Raw genomic sequence first — 19,374 nt, forward strand, 5'->3', positions numbered from 1 at the left:
GCACCACAGGGAACTGAGGAATCACAATTTTATTCACCTCCATAAATCGATAACAAAACGATAAACAGGTGGTTTTGATGAATCCGTGCGCTTCAAAATGGGCAGTACAGGGCTATTGCACACGTTTCCCCGAGTCTCCTCGATAACATCTTTTTCAATCAAATCGTAGATAATAGCTAACAATGCTCGCTCACCATCAAGGGAGATACGATACTGGGGAATACGTGGCAATCGCACGTTAGATTTCAAGTGAACAACATAGGGGGAGATGTCAAGCAGGCCCACATCATTGGGACCTGTTGCCCACAAAGATGCAGGAAGAGAACTCAATTCCGGTGAAAGCTTATCGATGGATAAGTACATAGGAGAGACAACTCTCTCACCTAACGTAAGCTTTACTCCGCAGGAGAACAATACAAAGTCGCATACAGACGTTTTAACAAATCCAGGCCCAAAAGATTTTCACCACAACCAGTAGTCAAAATCAAAGGAGCTTTCAGCTCACGAGGCCCAATCGTAAGAGGCAAAGGGCACGAAACCGGATTGCTAACAGGGGCGCCAGAGAATCCAACGGAAACATTTGTTAAGCCAGACAAAGGTGCGCCAGGGAGTTTCGAATGCATGATGGAACTTTTCGCTGCACCAGTGTCCAACAGAAAAGGCTCAACGACGCCCGAGGTGGCAACTGCGACGTAAGGCCCTCTCTGATCAACCGAAACTGATACTACTCCCTCTCCTTGTCTATGGCTGTCCTAGTAATTACCGTCGTCAGCAACCTGATCGACGTAATAATCATCCACATTGTACTGAGCAGATCGCCCTTGCGACGACCCGCGCTGATCGAAACAATTATTGCAGTCAGAAGTATTAGTGGAACGATCGTTTTGAGCACCGCGACCTCTACCACGTGATGTCTGCTGAGAACCACCACGACCTCCTCTAGACGAATTACCACTATTACGCTCATTCAGAACTGGACAATAAAATTTCAAATGACCCTCTCCCCTACAATAGGCACATTGATTGTACCCTAACGAAGATCTCTGCGAAGAGGAGTCATTTCGCGATTGTGACCTATTCGACTGAGATTGTGATCTGTTCCGTTGTTGGGAATCATTCTGATTTGAACGCGGAGGATACGCCTGCTGCAACAACACTTTAGTTTTGAGCTCTTTCGTCTTTTTGTCAGCACGATCATTCTCCTCTTTCTCCCTATTCTCATAATATTGGGCCGTGGCCAATATTTGAGCGGAAGTGGAAACAGCCCACGCACTTTCTGAATTACGCAATTTGTTGCTTAAGTCAGGTAGCAGATTTGAGACAAACTTATCCACAAACAATCGCTGACCTCCTTCAGTACCCATATCTTGACCACTATGGTCAATGAATGCCTCCTCAAATCTCGTAAAGAAATCAGAGACACTCTCATCCTTCTTTTGCTTGCAAGCGGACAGTTTGTCCCAATTTACCTTCATGGCGGGCATAAGCGTTTTCATCAGAGCAATAATTCTCTGAGGCAAAGCCGTAATTAGTTGATCAGGCTTGGCCCCACCGACTTGCAAAGCGTCAGGAGCCCGCAATGCATTCCAATCACCGCCTAGTTCTCCTGCATGATCTTCCTGACGAATCTTTGCCCATACCGGTTGCGGTACGACCTTGCCAAACAGCATATCGATATCAGCAAGATTCATTATCGTAGCATCCACGAGCTGCGATAATTCTTTATAATACCCTGCAGGATTTTTGCGAGGGTCAGGTAAAGATTGCTTTACCTGCAAAACTTCCGATCGTTTCCATGGAAGATGTATCCACACTCTCTGAAAGTGTGGCAAGATCGGAGGAGCTTGAGTAGCATCACCTGGCATCCACACTGGTGGAACTTCGCGCATGGGATACTGACCAGGCGCTGCAAACGGTCCTTCGATGTCCTCTACAAACAATGCCCGAGGCATTATAGAAGGACAGAAAGACAACAACTGCTCGACAGCACGTCGAACATTGGTGCCCACCAACATTCCGCTCGAAAACTGGAGCTGAAGATCAGTCAAGGCAGTCAAAACCTCATCAGATGCATCAGCCGATATTTGGTCACGTAGAACTTTACACATTTCATCAAAAACAAACCTTTGTGTCGGCATGTTGAATTGGCAAAACGTATCTAACACCACACGTGGAGGATTTCTAATGGGGTGTTTCATCCAACCCATCGCCATATTATACAGTGCGTCACGTTCCCGACTACCGGGAAGCTGACTACGTCTTTGAGGACCGTCCGAACCAGCGGACTCAAGAATAGGTCCAAGGGAATTGAAAAAGTTAGCAGCAACAGAGGGGGTACGACGTCGAACAGATGGAGAAGAAGATTAACACAACGGGGTAACAAGAGAAGTATCAGAAGCAGAAGAGACAGCAGGAGTAACCAGAACAGCAGGAGCAGCGGGAGCAGCGGGAGCTGGAGTATGGGGAAGTACAAGTGGAGGAGTAGTAGGGACGGAAGCAGGTAGAGGAGCAGGAGCAGGTTGAGGGGCAGGTTGTGGAACAGGAGCAGGAGGAATAGGGGCAGGAGGAACCACCGGAGCCATAGTGCCCTGTGCGTACGGAGGTGGCGACTTTAAGAGATAGGACAACAAGGGGTCCTCTACTGATTCCTCCTTCTTATCCGTACCCGTTGGTAAAGCGGGGTAACACTTGTCTACAGACATACGCTGCAATCTATCGAAAACTTCCTTTTCCTTTTCCTCCTTATCTCGCTGAAACTGCTCTGCATTTCTTACCGTGGTAACAACTCCTTCTCTCTTATTGCGTTTAATCTGTCTGATTTCTCTCTGTTTGGCTTCTTTACGCCACAACCGAAAGGAATCAAACATGGCCGGCCTTGATTTTCTCTGAAACAATTTGGCTTCTAGATTGTCTAGAATCGGAGTCTCAAAACTACCATGAGGTGGCCAACTAAGGACACCATCCTTTTTAGTATAGCGGATCCAACACTCATTGAAGGTAATCGGACCTAACCCGTGTTTGCTATATAGCTCATAAGTTGGAGTTCCAACCGGAGGTATCGGACATGAGTCCTCCAGTCGGGAATCCGCACCACAACGTCTAAAACAACTGAACAAAGTACTACGGCCAGGCATCTTGCACGTTAACCGAGTTTCACAAACTTCAAGGGTTATAGGAGTAACAATGTCCCTGCAAAGAGCAAAAACCCTCAGATTTTGGCGACTGCAGACGTCAAATATCACAACAAAGAACCAAATACTAAGAACCACAAATGCAATGGAACCATGCAACAACTAAGCACCCACAACTAAGGACTCTGGGAGCGACCCACAAATACTTAACTCAAAGATCGATGGCGTCACCAGGAAGGCCCGTCAATCGTCTCGCTGTACCAAGGTCTACGCCAGGCGCCAAAACAGGTCTACAGTCAGGGCAGCAGTCCGTCGCAGCCGTCAGGAGGCGGGGATCTTCGCGGGAAAAGTCGTCGGGCCACTTGTTTCGACAACAGGATCGATGAAGCGGGGTGCACCTTCCCTCGGAGATTTCACACGAAGTTCCTCACGATCGTCGGGCTTGGACCGGTACCACTGATGCAGCCCCACGTAGGGCGCCAACTGAAGGACTGGGTTTTCTTAAGACCCAGCGGTGCCAGGGATAACACCTAAAACCTTCGTGGGTAACCTGTTCCGGCGTACAAATGACAGAGACACGGGACACTTCCTTCGGCGTCAAAGATTCGAGGTTTATTACTGCAGGGAACACAGAAGTCACAGGAAGTACAGCATGTGTAGGTTCGAGGAGTCTGATTCGACTTGCCTCTGTGGGTCGCTCCTTTTTATACAGTTCTAATGCATTGAACATCATGGTACACAAAAGGTTACAACTCGGTTCCCATCGTAAAACCATAAGGGGTTACTTTCATGTATTCAAGGCCCGGAACATAAGTACAGAAACGTTTGGTGGTTCCCAACTATAAAAACCCATCTTCCCACCATTAGTACATTCCAATCAACAATAAACAGATCGAGGAAGGGACAGAAACAGGTGCAGAGGAAGACAGAAACAGTGGGGAGATCGGAAAAGGGCGTAAAAGGGGTGGTATCGGGAAACACGAGCTGCAGGCATCAAAGGGGACGTGCCTAATGAATGCACAACTAAGACAATAGACCGGCACGGCAAGATGAGCCTCGAGCGGAGCCATCTGCCTTACAGTGCCGTCCCCTCATCATAAAGACACCTTCAAAGGAAACGTGTCTTCCGCAAGAGTTTGGGAATCCCAGGGTCGCGAAGCTGACAGCGTCCGTTCGCTGGCTACTTGAGGGCAAGAGACAAAATGGATGCCGCATCTAAGATGGAACCCGTGGGCTCGGATGTAGAAACCCACGAAACAAACGAACGGTTTAGGCTAGCACAGCAAAAACGCGTACACCCACTAAACTTGTCATTTGCGGTTCATAGATACCAGACTTGACCATATTCGTACGAGTCGAAAACACCACTTACGATCGTCACGGAACCTCAGCAGCCAAGGCTATTCTTCAGGCACTATGGAGTTAAGCACTTGTAATAACACACACAGTAAAATTTACCAATCCCGCCACAAATGGACACCAGGCAGGTATTATACATAAAAATATGTTCCTTTATGTAAAAATGTATATGTATGAGCAGTTCAGACTTATCACAAGACCAATAATAACGTTGTTTTTAGATTAGGCCACACCAATTCCATGGGTACAACTCAATTCCACCAAAAAGAGCAACAAGGCAATCTGTGGATAATCGAATATAGCTGGCCTAAATGCAAAGTTAGAGTTACCGGATTGGACATTATTCATTAGAAAACACGAAATATGCCTATTTCAGGAAATTTGGGCACTAGAGGAAATACACGTCCCTGGTTATCTAAATTATAGTATTCCTGCAATGAAGGAAGGGAAGGGGAGACCATCTGGAGGGCTAACTATTTGGGTAAGACAGGACCTGGAGATTGTAGTAAAATCTATTCCTACTAACTATAGAGATCTCCAAGTTCTATTACTAAAGTTTCCAAATCTTGTTCCAGTTTATGATTATAATGTGTATGTAAGAAGTACGGGGGGAGAAAATCAGAGGGTCTTGTGTTCTTGGAAGATCTACTGGAAAACCATTGTTCATCTCACAATGTAATTGTTGGGGGGGATTTCAATGTAAATGTTGAGCCTCGCATGAAAGGAAGCTGGAATGTGTGTGAGGAGGAGGACAGAGTGTGGGGGATCCCCAAATTAGAACTTGAACCAGTTAGTAAATGGACTGATATAGTGGTTCAAATGAATTCTATCTGCTTAAATAAATGTCTAAGAGCAGCAAATGGAAGGACCGCAGGTGATAAGGATAGGGCACTCACATTTAAAAGTGGCATACGTAAGAGTAGAATAGACTATATTCTGCTCAACCTGGGTCTGTGGAAATACCTTCAGGATTTGACGATTATAGATAGAGTTGAGAGTGACCACAATCCCTTGTCTATGAATCTCACCTACTGGGAATCTCCTGATTATCCTGGGGGTGTAACAGTTTCTATTTCCTCCCATGATATTGTGATATCAAATGACATGCGTCATGTTCGATGGCCCAAAGTTTCTCTTTACAAAGTAAACTTGGATTTTATTACTAGCAAGGTTGGCCAGACTAAATCAGATTTATTACTGATATCAGAAGGAGACAATAATACTGCAAAATTACAAGAAGGAACTAGAATCCACAAGTTCCTTTTTTGCGAACTTAAAAGCCTTTTTGTTAAGCCCTGTAAGTGGAAAGGTCCACGTGCACCAGAAGTACCCTGTTGGTACTCAAGTGAATGTAGGAAGGTCCGCCTTGACTTGGGTCAGGCAATTAAATCCGAGTCTATTGAGAATAATAGGGCTGCCAGGCTAGAGTACAAAAATACCGTCTCAAGAGCTAAGCGTGATTGGCATGAGAAAAGATGGAATGACCTTAAGGAAGCAGGTTTCTGTAAAGACACACGTAGATTTTGGAATGTATATAAATGGCGTCTTGAGGGTAACCCGGATAAGCGACAGAACTGGGTCCCCCGTAAGAAGTGGGTAGAACATTTCCAGCCACAATATGCCAAGGGACAGGATTCGCAGCCAATAATGGAAGTCCCTTATGAAGCCCTAACTGAAGATTTTTTTAGTTTGAGGGATGTACAGTCTGCATTAAGCCTAGTGGTTCCTGGTAAGGCGCCAGGTATTGATGGCATACCTGCAGACCTTTTTTTGCAAGACCAAAGCTCCTGGGGGTGTTATATTCTCCTTTTGGCAAATATGCTAGCTAGGGGAGCCCCTATACCTAGCTCATGGAACGGGGCTGAGATTATTCCTGTTTTTAAAAAGGGAGATAAGTCGCAGCCAGGCAACTATCGCCCAATCAGCCTGATTCACACCTCCCCAAAAATATTTGGCCGGCTGGTTTTAAATAAAATACTCGATTGGGAATGTAACAACAAGATCTTATCCCACCTGCAGGCAGGGTTCAGAACCTCAATCAGCACGGTCGATCAGGTGCTGCATTTTACGATGCTCTACTGGAAGACCGTGCTGATTGGACATGGAAGTTTATATGCCGCTTTTATAGATTTAAGAGCGGCATTTGACACGGTTCCGCGCTCGACCTTATGGAGACTCCTTAATGCCATGGGTTTACCAGGACCTCTCTTATTATTGGTAAAAAGACTTCATGAGCAAAACTATGCCCAGATCAGGTGGGGGAGTCCAGGGAACGTTACACCACAGTTCCCAGTGGAAACAGGAGTATGCCAGGCCTGCGTCCTGGCGCCAACTCTATTTTACTTATAAATTAATGATGTGGCAAACATTTTAATTAACTCAAGTATTGACACACCGATCCTTGCTGGAGCAAAAGTCCCTATTTTAATGTTTGCAGACGATTGTCTTTTAGTTTCAAAACCCGAGCGGCCTCCAAAAAGGCTTGAAGTTTTTGAAGACTTTTGCACCGCACGAGGTTTAGAAGTAAATATGCAGAAAACCAAGTTTATGAGTTTTAATGGTTCTAAATCTTTTAAGGGCACTATGACCATGAACCAGCGACCTTTGGAAACGGTCCAAGCCTTTACCTATTTGGGTGTTTGCATTGACCGCAACTTGTCATGGAAACAACATATTGAATTGGCCACCCTAAGACATAGGCAGTTAACTGGAGCTTTGTGCCTTGAACACCAGAAGTCCCTTACTAAGCCAATATCTCCGGTGTTGGCGGTCTACAATGGTAAAGCAGTTAGGCCCACCTTGTACGGGGTTGAAATGTGGGGATGTGAAAATCTTAAGGGGATGATAATCTCTGAAAATTCATTTTTAAGGAACTTAATTAAATTACTTCAGAGTACCTCCATGAAACCCCTTTTTTATGATCTAGGGTTATTCCCAATAGCGCTTATAGCATCCTTTCGTCCGGTTTTATACTGGAGGAGGATCTGGACCACGCCGGAACTTGAGATCTTGGCTATGGGCTTTCTTGACATCATTCGTATTGACATCTTTCATAAAATCAAGTGGCTAGAGCACATTCGGGGTCTCCTGACTAGCATGGGTCTGCGGGATTTATGGGAGGCTCCTACAATTTCAAAGTTCCCGCCTAGGAAGACCCTAAAGACTTTGTATTGGCAGTTTGTGGCCTCTGGGGCCTACAGGACCATAGACCCAGGGTCTTTGACCGGAATGTTTTTGGATATCAAAGATATACCAAAACTGGAACCCTTTTGGGACGTTATCTCAAAACCTCTTGATCGTAAATTATTTTTTCGATTGAGGATTGGGAGTCTGCCGGTAGGGGCATTCACCAGTAAATGGTCTCCGGGGGCTAAGGCTGTTTGTCCATCATGTTCAGCTCGCCCGGAAACTATTGGACACTTGCTATTTGAATGTCCAGTGTACACAGAGCCAAGGAGAAAGTGGCTTCGCCCGATGTGCAGGTTAATGGGTACTGACCAGGGGTTGGTGGCAGTTTGTATTATCTGTTCCTGTACTGATATGACAGTTTATACAAATGCGGCAACATTCTTGGGCTGGGCCTGGGTTATCAGAAGTAGAATGCTCAAAAACTAACATGTAATCATTGTACCGAAACTAAATTTTTATCCATGTGTATATTTACCCAATTTCTAAGTTGAAATGGTTTTAATTGTATTGAAATCAAATCTTAATTATGTATTATTTATTTAACTCCATATTTCCAATGGACTGAATTGTATAGTGAATGTATGGGTTTTATGTGTAAATATGAACTATTCCTAGATTTTACTTATATGTCTGAACTTTGTTTGTACGTACTGTTAGCTTTTATGACAATCGTCGAATAAAGCTTGTTTAAAAAAAAAAATGACTATGAAAAAGAGCCAGGTTCGGTGTAACAAAGACTCCTAGATATCGAAATCCCTCCACAGCGAATTCTAGTTCGCAATCTTTGGGGAGATGGGGAGTTTGTTCCTGAAGCACAAACAGCACAGACTTGCCCCAGTTAATTGCATACCCTGAGTATTTCCCGAAGTTTGTAAAAATATTTAAAAGAATGTGTATAGATTTATATGGGGAGGCAAGATATGGTAATATGTCATCAGCATATAGGGATATTCTATCCTCATGATCCTCCGTCGATTACAGGCCATGCACCATCACATCCCGACGAATCTAGGCCACCAGTGGCTCCAGCATAAGGGAGAACAGCAGTGGGGACAGAGGACATCCCTGGCTGGTGCCCCTTCTCAGTGTGAACGCCCGGGATGTATAGTTATTAACCCTCACCTGTCCCTGTATGTCAGCATACAACAGTTTTACCCATCCTATAAATTTAGGGCCCAGTCCGACTCTGGTGAGAACTTCAAATAAATATGGCCACTCTATGGAATCAAATGCCAAGGAGGCATCTAAGGTCTGTATACCTGCGTCCTCTGCCATAAGTTCCCTGCGCCATCTTGTTATGAAGTCAGCGTATGTTAAGAGCCGTATTTCTTCCTGGCATAAAACAAGACTGATCTGGGTGTACCAAGGAGGAAATCACTGTCCCAAGCCATGTAGCAAGAACCTTTGCCAAAATCTTTGCCTCCACATTTATCAACGAGATAGGCCTGTATGAGCCACATTTGTCCACTGGTTTGCCGGCCTTGTGAATAACAACAATGCTAGCTATACGCTGATCTGCCGGCCGGAGCCCCCTCTCATAACTTTACTCGTACATAGCCTGAAGGTGCCGGACCACCTGAGAGGACATTACTTTCATGAACTCAATAGGGGTACCATTCGGTCCCATCGCTTTCCCAGACTTAATTTGACCAATGGCTTTCTGGATCTCTTCATTTTTTAAGTCCTCGTCTAGTGCATCTCTATCCAGTTCCGAGAGGGTGGGCACGTCACTATACGATAGGAGCTGACGCAGTCTTCTGCCCTGTATACAGTGGAAGGAGAATAAATTCTTTCGAGGTGATCGGCGAATGCCTCTGCGATATCCCCGGGACAATTAAGTATCTCCCCAGTAGGTTGTCAGTCCAGGCACCCACATTGTACCCTGCTCCCTTATTTCCAACCATGCCAGGGTTTTACCTGCTGTGTCCCCCAATTCGTATAACCTATTTTGGGTGGCACAATATTTAGCCATCATGTGTTTGTCTGCCTTGAGTCTATACTCATCTTGTTTCAAAGTCAATCTATGCTGTGTATCGCTGGAGGGAATATTTGAGTGGTCGCCTCTAGCCCCCTGAGCTCCTCCTCTACCTGAACCAATATTTGGTGCCGTTTTGCAATATATCTTGTTTTCAGTGACAGGACTTGCCCCTTTACAACCACCTTATACGCCTCCCATATCATCTGAGCTGAGTCCACCGAACCTAAGTTTTCTGCAAAATAATTTCCTGTCTGCACGCACAGTTCTTCTTTTATGTCCAGCATTTTCAACAGCCACGGATTAAGAACAATAGTGGTACGCGCCTATTTTTCACCGTGTGTACATTCAATCCCAATGGGGGAGTGGTCAGAAATACCCCAGGGCAATGTGTGAGGGTCTCTAAAACTGCCTATCGAGGCCGTGTACGTGAGGAAGTAGTCTATATGGGAAAGACTGCCGTGGAAGTTAGAGGAATACATGTATTGTGAATCTGCCATTTGTGGTTCCCGCCTCACATCTGAGAGCCCCATCCATAGTCATATTATAGTCTCCACCCATAATCAAGGTACTATCCGGGAGTCTGGTCAGCACCTTGCCAAGTTCTGCCATGGCCACCTTATCCAATGCTGCTGGCAGGTAGAGAGAGATGACATTAAGTGTTCTTCCCTCCCACTGGGCTTCCTCCACAGCAAATCTGCCATGGGATCCGCCCACGTCCTATGCACTTTGAGGGGTGGGACCTTTTTTACCAGGATACCCGTACCTCTGGAACCAGCAGTGTAATCTGCATGCACCAGTAGCTTTGCCTTTTTTTTATTTCCCATCATGTGAGTTTCTTGCAGCAGCACAAGGTCTGGGGAGTGCCTCTTCAAATATTGTTTAACAATTCCAATTTTTATTTTGTTTCCTACCCCGTTGACGTTCCAAGACAGAACAGAGAGCACTTTGTTCCTTGTCATCTCCATTCCATAGCATGGTAATATTTACGGTACAGCAGGTCAATAATAAGGGAAACATTTCATGGTGTACCAATAGAATGAGAGCTACTCTTCTGTATGTGCGTCCGTCTCTTCCAAAACCAACATGATTATCATCACACAACAATACAATACATCTACAACTTAAGTCAACGCAAAAATACCCCCTCCTCCCATCTGTCCCCCTCCCTGCCCCCCTGCCCGTGGATTTAGAACTACCCACTCCCAAACATGGCAGAGTGCCTCTCTCCCTCCCTGAAATGCTGAAAACGCACAGGATTAGTCAGTCCCCATCCCCTCATACACATATCACATTTTTATTCATTCTGCCATCCACTATATGTGTTTACTCAAGTCTCAGATGGCCCTCATCAGCTAGGCCGCATGTCTTAACCATATCACCACCACCGAGTGTCCTTGTCGTACACAAAAAAGGATCCGGAACCCTGTCCCTCCCCACTATACTTGCTCTCCCGGCGGGATTCCAACTCTCTGCGAGTTCCTCAAGGGATGTCCTATTCCGGCTCCTACGTCTGACGATCTCTTTCTGCTGAGCCACTCCCAAGTGCTTCCGTACGACCACCTCTCGGCTGGATTGATCTGCCAGCGCAGTCTCTGCTCCTTCCCTCCATCCAGTCCCACACTTCCTCCAGTGACTCAAGAACCACGTTTTACCGTCCGACTCCACTCTCAGCTTCGCCGGGAAAATCATTGCATATTTTATTTCACAGTCACAAAGTTCCTTTTTCACTGCCTGAAAGCTGCGACACTGGACCTGGACCTTGGCTGTGAAGTCCGGAAAGAAGGTGACTTCATTATTTTCAACTTTCAGTGGGGGGACTGGATCTCACCGTCTGCAAGATAATATCTCTGTCTCGATAATTAAATACCTGTGCTATAAGGGGCCAGTTTGAGCCTACCTCCCGGCACCCTGTGGGCTCACAAAGTAATTCTACTGAGAAATGTTACTCTCCAGGAAAAGTATATGCACCTTTAGAGAAGTGTTCCTATTTCTAATTAAAGCTCTACATACTATGCAGAGAAGCACTGGTACATTCCAATCCTAATGAAAAGTGATGCTTTGTCCAATTAATGTACACAAGACATGCTGAGATTTGTGGATCCTATTTTCAAAAATGATATTATACCTATGAGATTGCTCAGTAAAATTAAAGTTACCCCACTTAGAAGTGTTTGTATTGTATAATGCATATATGGAAGTCGTGATTTGTAGGTTGAAAAATGTTCCACTGCAAATTTTACTCAGTTCTTCATCCATTAAAATAGCAACACCTGGTAATTGCAGCCATTGCAAATAACAGAACTGTAGTAGGAAGGATAAAAACATACATTTGTATTATTGTTCAGGAGTGCTGACACTGTTTTATTAAATGCATAGCAGCCATGCTGATCAGTGCTAACGCAGCATAATTAGAAGCATAGCAGCCATGCTGAGAGGTGGTAACGCAGCATAATTAGAAGCATAGCAGCCATGCTGATCAGTGGTAACGCAGCATAATTAGAAGCATAGCAGCCATGCTGAGAGGTGGTAACGCAGCATAATTAGAAGCATAGCAGCCATGCTGATCAGTGGTAACGCAGCATAATTAGAAGCATAGCAGCCATGCTGAGAGGTGGTAACGCAGCATAATTAGAAGCATAGCAGCCATGCTGATCAGTGGTAACGCAGAATAATTAGAAGCATAGCAGCCATGCTGAGGGGTGGTAACGCAGCATAATTAGAAGCATAGCAGCCATGCTGAGAGGTGGTAACGCAGCATAATTAGAAGCATAGCAGCCATGCTGATCAGTGGTAACGCAGCATAATTAGAAGCATAGCAGCCATGCTGAGAGGTGGTAACGCAGCATAATTAGAAGCATAGCAGCCATGCTGATCAGTGGTAAAGCAGCATAATTAGAAGCATAGCAGCCATGCTGAGAGGTGGTAACGCAGCATAATGAGAAGCATATCAGCCATGCTGAGAGGTGTAACGCAGCATAATTAGAAGCATAGCAGCCATGCTGAGAGGTGGTAACGCAGCATAATTAGAAGCATAGCAGCCATGCTGAGACGTGGTAACGCAGCATAATTAGAAGCATAGTAGCCATGCTGAAAGGTGTAATGGTAACGCAGCATAATTAGAAGCATAGCAGCCATGCTGATCAGTGGTAACGCAGCATAATTAGAAGCATAGCAGCCATGCTGAGAGGTGGTAACGCTGCATAATTAGAAGCATAGCAGCCATGCTAACGCAGCATAATTAGAAGCATAGCAGCCATGCTGAGAGGTGGTAACGCAGCATAATTAAAAGCATAGCAGCCATGCTGATCAGTGGTAACGCAGCATAATTAGAAGCATAGCAGACATGCTGATCAGTGGTAATACAGCATAATTAGAAGCATAGCAGCCATGCTGAGAGGTGGTAACGCAGCATAATTAGAGGCATAGCAGCCATGCTGATCAGTGGTAACGCAGCATAATTAGAAGCATAGCAGCCATGCTGAGAGGTGGTAACGCAGCATAATTAGAAGCATAGCAGCCATGCTGATCAGTGGTAACGCAGCATAATTAGAAGCATAGCAGCCATGCTGAGAGGTGGTAACGCAGCATAATTAGAAGCATAGCAGCCATACTGATCAGTGGTAACGCAGCATAATTAGAAGCATAGCAGCCATGCTGAGAGGTGGTAACGCAGCATAATTAGAAGCATAGCAGCCATGCTGAAAGGTGGTAACGCAGCATAATTAGAAGCATAGCAGCCATGCTGATCAGTGGTAACGCAGCATAATTAGAAGCATAGCAGCCATGCTGATCAGTGGTAACGCAGCATAATTAGAAGCATAGCAGCCATGCTGAGAGGTGGTAACGCAGCATAATTAGAAGCATAGCAGCCATGCTGAAAGGTGGTAACGCAGCATAATTAGAAACGTAGCAGCCATGCTGATCAGTGGTAACGCAGCATAATTAGAAGCATAGCAGCCATGCTGAGAGGTGGTAACGCAGCATAATTAGAAGCATAGCAGCCATGCTGAAAGGTGGTAACGCAGCATAATTAGAAGCATAGCAGCCCTGCTGATCAGTGGTAACGCAGCATAATTAGAAGCATAGCAGCCATGCTGAGAGGTGGTAACGCAGCATAATTAGAAGCATAGCAGCCATGCTGAAAGGTGGTAACGCAGCATAATTAGAAGCATAGCAGCCATGCTGATCAGTGGTAACGCAGCATAATTAGAAGCATAGCAGCCATGCTGATCAGTGGTAACGCAGCATAATTAGAAGCATAGCAGCCTTGCTGAGAGGTGGTAATGCAGCATAATTAGAAGCATAGCAGCCATGCTGAGAGGTGGTAACGCAGCATAATTAGAAGCATAGCAGCCATGCTGAGAGGTGGTAACGCAGCATAATTAGAAGCATAGCAGCCATGCTGATCAGTGGTAACGCAGCATAATTAGAAGCATAGCAGCCATGCTGAGAGGTGGTAACGCAGCATAATTAGAAGCATAGCAGCCATGCTGAAAGGTGGTAACGCAGCATAATTAGAAGCATAGCAGCCATGCTGATCAGTGGTAACGCAGCATAATTAGAAGCATAGCTGCCATGCTGAGAGGTGGTAACGCAGCATAATTAGAAGCATAGCAGCCATGCTGAAAGGTGGTAACGCAGCATAATTAGAAGCATAGCAGCCATACTGATCAGTGGTAACGCAGCATAATTAGAAGCATAGCAGCCATGCTGAGAGGTGGTAACGCAGCATAATTAGAAGCATAGCAGCCATGCTGAAAGGTGGTAACGCAGCATAATTAGAAGCATAGCAGCCATGCTGATCAGTGGTAACGCAGCATAATTAGAAGCATAGCTGCCATGCTGAGAGGTGGTAACGCAGCATAATTAGAAGCATAGCAGCCATGCTGAAAGGTGGTAACGCAGCATAATTAGAAGCATAGCAGCCATGCTGAGAGGTGGTAACGCAGCATAATTAGAAGCATAGCAGCCATGCTGAAAGGTGGTAACGCAGCATAATTAGAAGCATAGCAGCCATGCTGATCAGTGGTAACGCAGCATAATTAGAAGCATAGCTGCCATGCTGAGAGGTGGTAACGCAGCATAATTAGAAGCATAGCAGCCATGCTGAAAGGTGGTAACGCAGCATAATTAGAAGCATAGCAGCCATACTGATCAGTGGTAACGCAGCATAATTAGAAGCATAGCAGCCATGCTGAGAGGTGGTAACGCTGCATAATTAGAAGCATAGCAGCCATGCTAACGCAGCATAATTAGAAGCATAGCAGCCATGCTGAGAGGTGGTAACGCAGCATAATTAGAAGCATAGCAGCCATGCTGATCAGTGGTAACGCAGCATAATTAGAAGCATAGCAGCCATGCTGATCAGTGGTAATACAGCATAATTAGAAGCATAGCAGCCATGCTGAGAGGTGGTAACGCAGCATAATTAGAGGCATAGCAGCCATGCTGATCAGTGGTAACGCAGCATAATTAGAAGCATAGCAGCCATGCTGAGAGGTGGTAACGCAGCATAATTAGAAGCATAGCAGCCATGCTGATCAGTGGTAACGCAGCATAATTAGAAGCATAGCAGCCATGCTGAGAGGTGGTAACGCAGCATAATTAGAAGCATAGCAGCCATACTGATCAGTTGTAACGCAGCATAATTAGAAGCATAGCAGCCATGCTGAGAGGTGGTAACGCAGCATAATTAGAAGCATAGCAGCCATGCTGATCAGTGGTAACGCAGCATAATTAGAAGCATAGCAGCCATGCTGATCAGTGGTAACGCAGCATAATTAGAAGCATAGCAGCCATGCTGAGAGGTGGTAACGCAGCATAATTAGAAGCATAGCAGCCATGCTGAAAGGTGGTAACGCAGCATAATTAGAAGCATAGCAGCCATGCTGATCAGTGGTAACGCAGCATAATTAGAAGCATAGCAGCCATGCTGAGAGGTGGTAACGCAGCATAATTAGAAGCATAGCAGCCATGCTGAAAGGTGGTAACGCAGCATAATTAGAAGCATAGCAGCCATGCTGATCAGTGGTAACGCAGCATAATTAGAAGCATAGCAGCCATGCTGAGAGGTGGTAACGCAGCATAATTAGAAGCATAGCAGCCATGCTGAAAGGTGGTAACGCAGCATAATTAGAAGCATAGCAGCCATGCTGATCAGTGGTAACGCAGCATAATTAGAAGCATAGCAGCCATGCTGATCAGTGGTAACGCAGCATAATTAGAAGCATAGCAGCCTTGCTGAGAGGTGGTAATGCAGCATAATTAGAAGCATAGCAGCCATGCTGAGAGGTGGTAACGCAGCATAATTAGAAGCATAGCAGCCATGCTGAGAGGTGGTAACGCAGCATAATTAGAAGCATAGGTGCCATGCTGATCAGTGGTAACGCAGCATAATTAGAAGCATAGCAGCCATGCTGAGAGGTGGTAACACAGCATAATTAGAAGCATAGCAGCCATGCTGAAAGGTGGTAACGCAGCATAATTAGAAGCATAGCAGCCATGCTGATCAGTGGTAACGCAGCATAATTATAAGCATAGCTGCCATGCTGAGAGGTGGTAACGCAGCATAATTAGAAGCATAGCAGCCATGCTGAAAGGTGGTAACGCAGCATAATTAGAAGCATAGCAGCCATGCTGATCAGTGGTAACGCAGCATAATTAGAAGCATAGCAGCCTTGCTGAGAGGTGGTAATGCAGCATAATTAGAAGCATAGCAGCCATGGTGATCAGTGGTAACGCAGCATAATTAGAAGCATAGCAGCCATGCTGAGAGGGGGTAACGCAGCATAATTAGAAGCATAGCAGCCATGCTGAAAGGTGGTAACGCAGCATAATTAGAAGCATAGCAGCCATGCTGAGAGGTGGTAACGCAGCATAATTAGAAGCATAGCAGCCATGCTGAGAGGTGGTAACGCAGCATAATTAGAAGCATAGCAGCCATGCTGAGAGGTGGTAACGCAGCATAATTAGAAGCATAGCAGCCATGCTGAAAGGTGGTAACGCAGCATAATTAGAAGCATAGCAGCCATGCTGATCATTGGTAACGCAGCATAATTAGAAGCATAGCAGCCATGCTGAGAGGTGGTAACGCAGCATAATTAGAAGCATAGCAGCCATGCTGAAAGGTGGTAACGCAGCATAATTAGAAGCATAGCAGCCATGCTGATCAGTGGTAACGCAGCATAATTAGAAGCATAGCAGCCTTGCTGAGAGGTGGTAATGCAGCATAATTAGAAGCATAGCAGCCTTGCTGAGAGGTGGTAACGCAGCATAATTAGAAGCATAGCAGCCATGCTGAGAGGTGGTAATGCAGCATAATTAGAAGCATAGCAGCCATGCTGAGAGGTGGTAACGCAGCATAATTAGAAGCATAGCAGCCATGCTGAGAGGTGTTGATACTGTGTCATTGATTGTTGCTCGGTGGTTGGGGCACCATCTGATCATCAATAGTGGAAGTGGTGTGCCGTCATGTGCAGAGAGAGAGAGTAGAACAGGAAGCTGAACCCAACGTGTGCAAATTGCACTGACATCGAGAAGGACAGGCTCATGGATTGGCATGAAAGACAGAGTGCTTCCTCATTAGCTCCAGTCAACTGAGACAGAGATCAAGAAGGCACCAATACATCCACACAAGGACACACTCCTATAATATGTTTCCCAAATGACCCAGGCCCACCCAGTCTGCCACTCTACCAAATGTTCCACATGAAATCCTCTGCAGGAACTAGGAAGGAATTCTACTGTTTAAATGATAAAATACAGTTATATATCTGTGCCTACTCCCCCTTGTGGTCGACCTGCGTAATTACACCTCGCAGGCACAAATAAGGCTTGATTTCTGCCTGAGGAAGCAAAGAGTAGAAAGAATGGGTGCCTATGCCAAACATTGGCATAAAATTCAGGGAGCCGAAGTCTCACGCTTGAATTACCATCTCTGAAAGGAGTTAGAAAGAAAAATAAGTGTTTTGCTGCAAAATTTTTAAAGCACTCAAAAGACTCCTTGGAACTACAAGAGGCCTGGAAGAGCAGTGGATCTCATAATACCTTTAAACAGCTAGTAGATAAATCAGTAAGACTACTTTCGCTAATAGAGGACAAAGCAACACTAGCCAACAGGGCTCGGCTGGACAGTCATCCAAAATGAAACCAGCAGCTCCTGCCAAAGCTATCTAGGAGTCGGGTTTACACGGCTCGCAAAGGAGAGGTTCATACACCGACCGCTGGGCACACTTCCTTCACAAAACCACCTTTCCCGTGGAAACGGACCCAAATGATAACACATTGCCGTTTATGCGGGGACCCAACAGCGGATATCCTTTACTTTAGGAGCGCAGATATCATCTAAAACCAACCCTAAAGAAACTGGGAATATGGACATGACGGCAGGCGGTCAAAGCATGCTTTGATGGCAAAAACATCCACATTTCTGGAAAAAGCGGAAAAAAAACAGAGCGCCAGAAGGGAGAGATTGGACGAAGCAAATCCACACGGCAATTCAAATCTTACTGCCCCGTTCGGCATTGACAAGGAACAATCACCCCAAGGCAAGTCTGTACGTTACAAAACAGCAGAGGTCGTTTGCAACCAGCCACAAGGCTCCCACGAAGGCCTATTTTTCAAGAGTCATGCCAACCTGACAGGGCTGCTCAAAACTGCTCAAAGATCCTGTAGTGGCAAGTATTTTTAACATGGACACTTTGTGCCGTTTAATGACTTACTTTTATCTTAATTTATAGAAAGTGCTAAGGATGCCTACACTTTCCACAATGCATTTTTTTTTAGCCTCATGAAATTGTTCCAATGTTTTAACATAATTTTTAACAATCTCATTTATAAAAAGGGAGGCACCAGATACATTTGTGTTTTATGCTTGTTTACACGTATTACATGTAACTGATTGCAATGGTTTTAATTAACTGAGCAATAAAGAATCACTTACTTACCCTTGTGGTCGTACCTCTACATACATATCTGTTTGTAACATACATTATAACTGCCTTTAAATCCCTGGCAAGATATGTGTAAGCATAGCCCAATTCACACACATGTTCCTGCGTTTCCTTTTAAGTTTAAGGTGAGTTGACAATTATTGGTAAACAGAATGGCAAATACCATGAATTGTTAAGGAAACTTCACAGAACATTCTTAGGAAGACTTACCCCCCCCCCCCCCCTTAACATATTGAGCCCACATGTATCTCAGTGGCATAATAGCATAAACTACATATTGAGAACCAAAAGTGAATATAGGTGTCAGTGTACGATTGTGCGGCATTAGTTGTAGTAAATCACTATTTACCTATATGCAATTATCTGCACAGGGGTATTGTTGTAAAAACATACGCCCCCTTGAAACATCCATTTAATATTATTGTCCATCCACTCTGCTCTACAATTCATTATTTTCTAAAAAAAAACTCAAGTATTTTATGTTGGTGAGATTTAAAAATGCCAAAAGTGAAGTGCAATCTTTTAAAAACTCCCCATAATAAATCGTTTTTTTTAGTGCATTACAAACTTAAAACCCTAAATCCATCCTTACAACTTTATATTGTGGTACGAGATACTTACGACTATTCTACACATCCATGTTTTAGAGCTTGAGGCGCAACTTTTCAAATGAACACATAAATGCATCTGGAGGCTCCAATGTTGTCAGCTCAGTTAGATCCATCTGAGTCCTAGTCTCAGAAGTGTACTTAATCCACTCCACAAG

The 19,374-nt window shown here is 45.0% G+C and overlaps 1 protein-coding gene across 1 annotated transcript in view; it reads left to right on the forward strand.

The window, feature by feature from the left end:
* The window catches only part of LOC147718128 (uncharacterized), a 176,130-nt gene that overhangs the window by 104,095 nt on the left and 52,661 nt on the right, over positions 1 to 19,374 (forward strand). Inside the window, exon 4 of the mRNA XM_086919249.1 lies at positions 6,943 to 7,269. Coding sequence (XP_086775375.1) covers positions 6,943 to 7,269 — 327 coding nt within the window. The remainder of the gene's footprint in view (positions 1 to 6,942; positions 7,270 to 19,374) is intronic.

This window comes from Lissotriton vulgaris, chromosome 4_2, assembly GCF_964263255.1.
Source record: "Lissotriton vulgaris chromosome 4_2, aLisVul1.2, whole genome shotgun sequence".
Lineage (NCBI taxonomy): Eukaryota > Metazoa > Chordata > Amphibia > Caudata > Salamandridae > Lissotriton > Lissotriton vulgaris.